Source organism: Postia placenta (genome assembly GCF_002117355.1).
Source record: "Postia placenta MAD-698-R-SB12 unplaced genomic scaffold POSPLAscaffold_14, whole genome shotgun sequence".
NCBI classification, from domain to species: Eukaryota; Fungi; Basidiomycota; class Agaricomycetes; order Polyporales; family Adustoporiaceae; genus Rhodonia; species Rhodonia placenta.
Genome location: NW_020169845.1, coordinates 32,110 through 41,715, shown reverse-complemented (window position 1 = coordinate 41,715; position 9,606 = coordinate 32,110). Strand labels below are relative to the sequence as shown.

The window sequence follows — 9,606 nt, the reverse complement described above, 5'->3', positions numbered from 1 at the left end:
ATCAACAGACTCCCGAGGAATCCTGTAACTCTCCACCGATGGGTATGGAAGGGATGACATGGCCGTTCAATGGTGGAAGTGTGGTAGCGGGAATGGAGCAGTGAAAGTTGGGTTCAAGTCCTCGTTGGTGTACTTAACGAGCCGACCACATTCACACGGTTCTGGCGCCTATGTACTGCAACCTGCTCGCTAATTCCGAATGGCCCCATTCGGCTTAGACCAAGAACGTGTTTCGCACATGTGCACGTGACCCTTTCATTATCTGTAGGACCTCCGCAGCTTTGTGATCGGTGCCTGAATATAGGAGGTCGCAGTGGTGCCTAATGTTTTTGCATCACCTGATTGTTCTGGACCTCAAAGAGTGATGCATAGGAGCTCGTCTGAGCCTCATCATCCCTCCATTGACTGGACACATTATTTTGTCCTGTTGTACGCTCCCACAGAATATTTCATCTGAAACCCCACGTTATGCCATTATTGAAACATTTGTCTTTCCATTCTATTCCTTGTACTACTAGCGCCCATACTGGCGCCTGTCTTAGTGCTCACCTGCAGGTTGAACATTATGTAGCTTACATAATGGGGTCTGTGCGCACTTCATGCCTGATATCGTACCACTACGTTTCTTTCTTCACTAACACGACCACATAGACATGATGGTCCGTGCGCAGTCGGTACTTGTATAAGTAGTTGTACCATTAGTCGGTCGAACCCTAAGTTCGACCTGGTTATTCATTCAAGTCTCTGCTCCTCTTCGCTTGGGGTAGTGGTCATTCTCGACTTCCTCGCTCGATCTTCAGGACGACGCACTGTTCATAAGTCGTCGCTCGTCGTCTACAAGTCAGGCATCGATATAGGAGCATAGACCGTTGTATCAAAAGGTCGAACTTTCTAAGCTACGTTCCTAGTTTCACCTAGTCGAACAACTCATCCACCATCATGTCGAACAATGCAGTAAACCCGGTTCCCTTGGGACTACCAGCCCTCGCAGGATCTCCCCTTCTCCAGTACGACCGAGCAGACTGTTGCTTCGTCACCACCACAAGAAGGACTCCCATCTATCCTTGAGGCGGCTCCTGGGTTCGCGCAGAAGGCTCCAACCCGCAGATCGTCGCCCATCAACAGCTTGTCAGCTATTACCAGAGACACCCTCCCGCTCACCCAGAAGACGTATTCGCCACCCTACGAATCAACGTCGAACCAGCACAAACAACAGAGAACCTACAGTCACCTGTCAACAAACAACCGTTCGAGCTCCTGGACGTTCAGTACGTTCCCATCGAGGCTCCAGAACTACCACCAGCTCCACCTGCACCAACCAACACACCGGTTGAAGTCCCTATGGCAACGTTCACTCAAGCAGACATCGATCAGCGCATCGCTGTCGCCCTTGCAGCATACCAATCCCAACAGTCAACTGCCAACCGACCCCTTTGCCTTGACATCCCTGCTCCTGAACCTTTCAGCAGAAAGGCGGAGGACCTCAGATGCTTCATCCAATGCGTCCTCTCCTACTTCGTTGCCACCAACAACACCAGACTTAGCGATGAAGCAAAGATTGCCTTCACTGTAGCGTTGATGAGGAAGGACCTAGGGAAGACATGGGCAGACGCATACTATAAGAAGTTGGCAGGGGGAGTCCAGGTCTATCCCGATTGGGCAGCCTTCGCCACCGCCCTCGAGGAAGCATTTCCCGAGCACGGAACGCGAATCAAGGCACATCAAATCCTGATGAAACTGCCCAAACGACAGAAGAACAAGAAGACAGCGCTCTCCCTTGGAAACTATGTCGCCCGCTTTGAGCAGCTAGCGTCGAAAGCCCAGCTCAAGGACGCCGAAGTCAATGGCGTCAACCGCACCGAGAACGACTACCACACTCTCCACGCCAACTTCGTCAAGGGACTTCCAAAGGAGCTCTACGTCTCTCTCGCAACCAGGGTCGCTAGGGACCAACCCAGCACCATGAAAGCCTGGTACGACAAAGTCCGAAATGCCGATGCCTGTCGCGACTTGAGGTCTAGCGACAGGGGGAAAACCTAAAAGGAGCTGGGGGCGTTCGACTGATTCTCACCGAAGCGATGGTAAGCGGTGCTCAAACCTAAGGCTAGGGACAAGTAAATGTATTTAGTTAGTAAGGTAAGAAAAGGAATACAAAGGATGCTTACTGACCTAGGGACAAGAGGTCGAAACTGAGGTCCCTAGGGCAGCAGAGGCCGGCTTATATACAGGGGATGTTTAGGGGAGGCTGTGCGCGCTGGTCCGTGCGCAGCTGGTCCGTGTGCAGCATGCTGACGCAGCCCCGGGGGCCGGTGAGTCAGAGCGGCTGCATCAGCGGAGCCCGGGCTGTGCCGTGCACTGCTGTCCTATCTAATCTGATCGTACAGTAGATAACGTCGTGTCCATATCAGGCAGGTAGTACAGAGGTTGCGGGTTCGAGCCCGCGAAAAGGAAAAAATTAAAAAACGGCTAGACGCCGTACCAAGTCGTGACATTACCCCCCCCTCAACGGCGCATGACCTCATGCGAGGCGCCCTTGCCCATCTCCCACCCGGAGCGGCAGCGTGCTTCAGTCAGCGGCGAAGGCATCGGCTGGAAGTTGAGACCACCAAATGTAGCAGCATTGAGGCGGCGAGGGGCGTTCGGATTCTTTCGGTGGAAGTCGGCTTTGAGGGCCGGCGCATTGGCAACGTTGCGTGCCGGTTCCCATGACGTATGCGAATCGTCGTAACCCTTCCACTTGACAAGGTACTGCAATTGACGCCGGAAGATCCTCGAGTCCTTGATCCGCTCAACCTCGTACTCTTCGTCGCCCTCAACCTCGATCGCAGGCGGCTCCTCTGGCTCCCGGCCCGGGATATCGCTACGCATGTACTTGCTAAGCAAGGAGACATGGAACACCGGGTGCACCGGCACCGACTTCGGCAGGACTAATTCGTAATCCAAGTCTCCGAGCTTTCGCCGCACGGCATATGGTCCAAGGCACTTGGGACTGAGCTTCTTGCTCGGCTGTTTCAGCTTAAGGTTCCGGGCATCAAGCCAGACCTTGTCCCCCGGCGCAAAGACCGGTGCCTCTTGCACGTGCTTGTCGTAGTACACCTTCATGCGCTCGGCCGATAGCTCGAGCGCAGAGCGCGTGTCATCGCGAATCTCCTTCAGGATCTTGAGCCGATCAGCGGCCGCAGGCATTGCAGACATCGGATTGATCCGCACTTGGATCTCAGGATTGTACCCCTGATGCAGGAAGAATGGGGAGTGCCCAGTCGCGGAGTGAACTCGGTTGTTCAGTGCGAATTCCGCGAGCGGCAACTGTTTTGCCCAATCATCCTGCCTGTGGCTGGTGAAAGCGCGTAGGTACTGCTCGATTTCCTGATTCCAACGCTCAGTCTGGCCGTCCGTCTGAGGGTGGAACGCTGTGGACAGCGCCGGCTCGATCCCTAGTCCCTTGTATACCGCATGGAGATACTTTGAAGCGAACTGGGGACCTCGGTCTGATATGACCTTGGCCGGGGCCCCATGATGCTTGAACACATCGCGGATGTACAGGTCTGCCGCACCTTCTGCCGTCAGGGTCTCATGACAGGCTGAGAAGTGGACCAGCTTGGTAAAGCGGTCGGCGGTGACCAGGATCGAGTCGAATCCATCAGACTTTGGCAAGCCAACGATCATATCGGTCATGATGATCTGCCACAGGCGCTCGGGGATCTCATTCGGCTTCAGCGGACCCTGGGGCTTGGCTGGGAATGTCTTGGTACGGTTGCACACGTCGCAGGTGCTTACGTACTCATTGACAAACTTGGACATTCCCGGCCACCAGTAATTCCGCGATACGAGCTCAAGGGTTTTGGCACGACTGCCATGTCCGGCGATCGGCGAGTCATGGTGGATCTTGACTATATCCCGCCGGAGCTCTGCGTTCCTTGGGACGTACACACACCCGCGGAACAGCAGAAGCCCTTGTTCGGCATTCCACTCCTCAAAACCCCTTTGCAGCCGGGGCGGTCCGAGGTCCTGCACCTTTTCAAGTGCCTCGGCCACCTCCCGATCCTTCTCCGAACATTCCCTGATGCGCTTCAGAAGCGACTGATCAGCTGTTACTGAGGCATGACCGCGCCTGGCGGAGGCGATGCAGAAGCGCTCTGGCTTGAGAACTACTTGATTGGTGTTATCGTCCTCATCACCGATCTGATGGTCTGATCGGCGCGATAGGGCATCGGCCTTTCCGTTGGACGTCCCGGCCTTGTGTGTGATGCGGAAGTCGAAGCGAGCCAGGAACAGCGACCATTGCGCTTGACGACGCGTGAGGTGCTGGGACGTGCGCCAGTATTCGAGGTTCTTATGATCGGTTACGATCTCGAACTGATTGGGCAACCCCTCGAGATAGTGGCGCCAATCGTCTAGCGCCTCAATGATCGCGAGCATCTCCTTATCGTAGATCTCGTAGTTCCACTGTGCCGGATCCATCGCATGGGATCTGAAGGCAATAGGGTGCCATTTGCCATCATCCTGCTTCTGCATCAACACGCCGCCGGTGGCGTACCCTGAGGCATCGACTTCAATGCGCGTTTCCCGATTAGGGTCGTACAGCACTAAGACTGGAGTCGTTGCGAAGAGCCGCTTGAGCTCGTCGAAGGCGTGCTGCTCTTCCTCACCCCAATGCCACGGGTCATTCCCTGTGAGTCGGTCGAGTGGTCGCGAGATCTTAGCGAAGTCCTTGATGAAGCGGCGGTAGAAGTTGGAGAACCCCCGGAACTTCTGAACATCTTTTTTGTTCCGGGGTACTGGCCACTCATTAATTCCCTTCAGCTTCGCGGGATCCATCGCCACCTCATCGCCACCAAACACATAGCCGACGTAGTCGACCTTGGGAACGTCCCATTCACACTTCTCAGGCTTCAGGAACAGATCATTGTCCTGAAGGCGGCGCAGAACCTCGCGTGTGACCTTCTCATGCTCCTCTTTGTTGGTGGAGAAGATGAGTATATCGTCGAGGTACACAAGGATTTTGCCGCCGATGATGAGATCGTGGAAGATCTCGTTCATCATCGCCTGGAAGGTTGCGGGGGAGTTGGTGAGACCGAAGAACATCACCAAGGGCTCGTACAACCCTCGGTTAGTTACAAACGCCGCCTTCCACTCGTCACCGGCTTTGATCCGGACGTTGTTGTATCCCCATCGGACATCGAACTTTGTGAAGAGTGTAGCGCCGCGGAGCTTATCCACCATTTCGGCGATCAGCGGTAAGGGGTAATGATTCTTGACCGTGATTGCGTTCAATCGGCGGTAGTCCTGCACGGGTCGAAGTGTCCCTTCCTTCTTTTTGATGAAGAAGAAAGGCGACGAAATGGGTGATTTCGACTCCCGTATGTAGCCCTTCGCTAGCTGCTCCTTTAGGAACTTGTCCAGTTCCTCTTGTTCGTTGTTTGACAGGGGGTACACTTTCGAGTGAAACATCGAGTAGCCGGGCACGAGTTCGATCGCATGATCGTAAGGCTTCCTTTCGGGTAGCCGTTCTGATGCTTCCTTGGAGAAGACATTCAGGAACTCGTGGTACTGTTTAGGTACCGACTCCTCGGCAGTCTTAACGACCTTCTTTCTGATCTCCTCCTCAGCGAACAGCTGGGAGTACGTATGCCCCGCTGCGACGAATAGCTGAGGAGCGCCGGGAAGCGTGATGCCTTGTTCCCAGGCTTCGATCAAATCGGCCTCATCCCACTCTACTCCCGCTGGATCTTCTTCAGGTACGAAGTCCGGGAGTACCTTACTCCGGCAGGCGCCTATAACCGACCGTTTGGATTTCGGCGAACGCCTGCGCGCCGTGGGCCTGTCCCCCGTATCACGCGCAGTCGCTGCTTGCTCCATTCGGCCAGTCTTCCTGGCACTACACGTCTCAGGGCATCGGGATAACTTTAGGGAGCCTGACTCCCAGTCAATTTCAGGGTTGTGCTCTCGTAGCCAATCCAACCTGACGATCACATCCTCTGGACCTATGTCCGTGACCGTAAACACCGTCTTCTCGACGTGTTCTCCTATCTGCATCTGTAGCACGGCTACCTCCGAGATGCTTCCGTCTTTATTGAGCGTTCCATCGATATTGTAAAGCGGAATTGGCTCTTTCAATTTCCGCGTTCGTACTCGATTCTCCGTGATGAAACGCTTGTTGACGAACTTCGTAGTGGCTCCACTGTCCACCATTGCAACTATGTCCTTGTGCCGTCTTTCTCCTTTGAGGCGCACTGGGATGTGGAAATGCTGGGACCCGTGGTCCAATTCGTACACATTCGCAGTCACCAATACATTGTACAGATTATTATTACGCGGCCCAACGCGTGCGGCACGAAGCGCAGACCGGATCAAAAAGACTCCTCCTTCATTGCCCGATAGTGCTCGAGCTCCTCGCGCATCGACTTCATCTGTGCTATTAAGTCCGCCAGCTCGGAACTTTCCGATTTCGCTGAAGCGGCGCTTGTACTCGCCGAGGATGAAGCGACGGGGGCGCTTGTCGCCGCCTGGGTGGAACCCGAGGCAACCGTAGCCCGCACGTCGGCGCGTTTTGTGTAAGGTTTATCCTTACAGTTAGGGCACTCAAAACAATGGTACCCTTGCTTCCCGCAGCCAAAGCATGTGCCGGGGAAGTCTCCTTTTCCGACGGCCGCATTGATGCTGGCCGAAGCTGCGTGCGATGAGGGTGCACCACCGCGTGCCCCACCGCGACCTCGACCCCGGGCCGAGAAGAAGTTGTTCAACTCGGGCCGACGGGCCCGGCTGATGTCGAGGATCTGCTTGACCTCAGTGGCTCGCTTTTCAGCGGCTCGCCACGTGGTGAAGGTCTCGAGCTCGATCTTTCGATAGACGCGGGAGGGGATGCCGCTCAGGTACTTGTCGCGTAGCTCCAGGTCCCCATACCCAGAGCGATCCGCCGGACCCTTGAACAGCGCGGAGAACTCCGCAGCGGTGCGTTTCTCGTGGACCGACTTGTCCACGCAGAGCTTCGCCAGCTCCACTTGTGCTGCTGCCGCGTCGTCGAGATTACCGAAGCGAGCCTTGAAGGCAGTGGTGAAGGCCGCTTCGTTCCTGAAGGGGGTTGTAACCCCTTGCACACCCATCTGCACTGACGCGAGCTGGGCGAAATAAGGCGTGGCCCAGGCGCGGGCGTCGCCATCGAGCAGGCTCAGCGCAACCTGTACCTTGAGCTCAATGGTTGTCAACGACGTGTTGATCAGCCAATAGATACGTAGTTGCGACAGGAACCTGTCGCATTCGATGACGGTTTTGCCGTCATAGCAGAGGGGGAGAAGGAGCTTCAGGGTCTCCTTGTCGGGGGCAGTCGAGGGGGAAGACATTATCGGTGTCGGGGGGGACGGAGGACGCTGCGGGGGCAGAGGCGGCTGTGGTGGCCTTCCGCTGGTCGAACTTCGAGAGGAGCGAGTGCTCGAGCGGCCTCTCGGCGGAGTCGGCGGTGAAGGCGCCGAAGGAAGTTCGGCGGCGGGGTTACGTACGTCAGGGACTGCTGACGCAGGGGCAAGTGCTGTCGGCGAGGCGGACCCAACAGAATCCTCGGACTCGGACTCCGAGACTCCTTCTTCACTCTCACCCTCCTCAGGCTCAGGCTCTGGCGCAGGGTCTGGAGGGAGATCTCCTCGTGCTTGACCTGGATCAGCAATGACAGTTTGAGGGAGGCGAGAGCTAGGGGAGACAGGGCGAGAGTGCTGCGAGGCCGATCGAGATGCGAGGGTGCTTCGGGGTCCGAGCGGGTGTTGCGCTCGTCGGATCGCTTTGTAGCGTGGGTAGTCTTCTGCAATCGATCGGGGTGTTCGGTTCGGGCACGGTTGCTGCTCGCAACGGTAGATGATAGTCTCAGGACCGTCTGGGATGTAGACGTCGATGAGGTCCTGTGAGTCGAATGCGTGGACTTGGCCTTGGCAGGCAGCCACATTGGATGGGGGGAAGGAAGGGGAGGTGTGCGTACTACGAAAGGCCGTGCTATACTAGCTTACACCTACGGCGCCCGAGATGACACTGAGATTCACAGTTCACGTAGGGCCCAATACTGCTTTTGACTATTATGCAGCAGGAACCAAGGCTACGCGTCCGTGAGGACAAGTACCGCTCACTGAAGCGCAGGTACTGAAGAGTTCGTCTCTCTAGTGTTGGCGATGTATAGTAGGCTATCTACGTATTGTAGGGTACAGTAGGGGTGCGCACCACCCAACCTATGGGAAAGGAAAGTGAGTGTGTGGGGTTCCGAGGAATGCCGGCAGCTTTGTGGAGTTTCGACCTAATGTCGCGACTTGAGGTCTAGCGACAGGGGGAAAACCTAAAAGGAGCTGGGGGCGTTCGACTGATTCTCACCGAAGCGATGGTGAGCGGTGCTCAAACCTAAGGCTAGGGACAAGTAAATGTATTTAGTTAGTAAGGTAAGAAAAGGAATACAAAGGATGCTTACTGACCTAGGGACAAGAGGTCGAAACTGAGGTCCCTAGGGCAGCAGAGGCCGGCTTATATACAGGGGATGTTTAGGGGAGGCTGTGCGCGCTGGTCCGTGCGCAGCTGGTCCGTGTGCAGCATGCTGACGCAGCCCCGGGGGCCGGTGAGTCAGAGCGGCTGCATCAGCGGAGCCCGGGCTGTGCCGTGCACTGCTGTCCTATCTAATCTGATCGTACAGTAGATAACGTCGTGTCCATATCAGGCAGGTAGTACAGAGGTTGCGGGTTCGAGCCCGCGAAAAGGAAAAAATTAAAAAACGGCTAGACGCCGTACCAAGTCGTGACAATGCCGCTGAACAAGGGGCCCTCACCGTCACAGACACCAGGGACTATGGCGAGCCAATGGATATCGACGCCGCTGCAGTCGCGGCAACCTTTGCCTCCACATCGGGAGGAAGGAAGTGGGAACTAGGAGCAGTTCTCAATGAGGCCGACCGGAAGCTCCACAGGAACGGGAACCTGTGCTTCTACTGCCACATCAAGGGCCACAGCGCCAAGGATTGCCGCAAGAAAGCGGCCGCACGACAAGGGGGTGGGAGGCCAAACCAGGGAAGATCTGGGAAGGACGACTTCCACGCCAGAATCAAGGCACTCTTCGCGGACGAGAAGCGGGAGCTGTATGAAGAACTTACGATGGAGGATTTTTGAAGGGGCAGGGTGAGCCGACGCAACCACTGCCCGTATCCGTTTCACTGTCCCGTGTAATTCTAGTAGTCCGAAATGAACGCGCTCTGCACATTCCGATTACTGTGGGACAAAAAGACGTCGAGGCGCGCGCTTTCATTGATAGCGGCGCAACAGGAATCTTCATCAGCCCGAGATTCGTCCGAGAACATCGACTTTGGACAGAACCTCTTCCCCGACCCATCCCCGTCTTCAACATGGATGGAACCCCGAACAAAGAAGCACTCATCACGCGAAGAGCTCTCTTATCTTACAAGATAAGCGGAGAACCCCGATTCGTCAAAGCCTATGTCGCCAGCATCGGCAAGGAAGACATCATCTTCGGCCATACCTGGCTCAAGCTCGAAAACCCCAAGATAGACTGGAAAACCGGACGAGTGGAGCTGAACCACCGGTGGACAAGAGATGAGACCAGGGCCTGGAAGATGGACCTGTACCA

The 9,606-nt window shown here is 55.8% G+C and overlaps 2 protein-coding genes across 2 annotated transcripts; both read left to right on the top strand.

Annotated features, from left to right (window-relative positions):
* Positions 1–939: 939 nt before the first annotated feature.
* On the top strand, positions 940–2,040 carry POSPLADRAFT_1060254 (hypothetical protein; the record flags this gene model as incomplete). The annotated part of the gene is made up of 2 exons (XM_024481244.1): positions 940–1,024; positions 1,094–2,040. 2 exons carry the CDS (start codon positions 940–942, stop codon positions 2,038–2,040), a joined length of 1,032 nt encoding a protein of 343 aa, XP_024335233.1.
* Positions 2,041–8,563: 6,523 nt separating this feature from the next.
* Positions 8,564–9,131, top strand: POSPLADRAFT_1153492 (hypothetical protein; the record flags this gene model as incomplete). The annotated part of the gene is made up of 2 exons (XM_024486751.1): positions 8,564–8,587; positions 8,691–9,131. 2 exons carry the CDS (start codon positions 8,564–8,566, stop codon positions 9,129–9,131), a joined length of 465 nt encoding a protein of 154 aa, XP_024335232.1.
* Between the last annotated feature and the right edge of the window lie 475 nt (positions 9,132–9,606).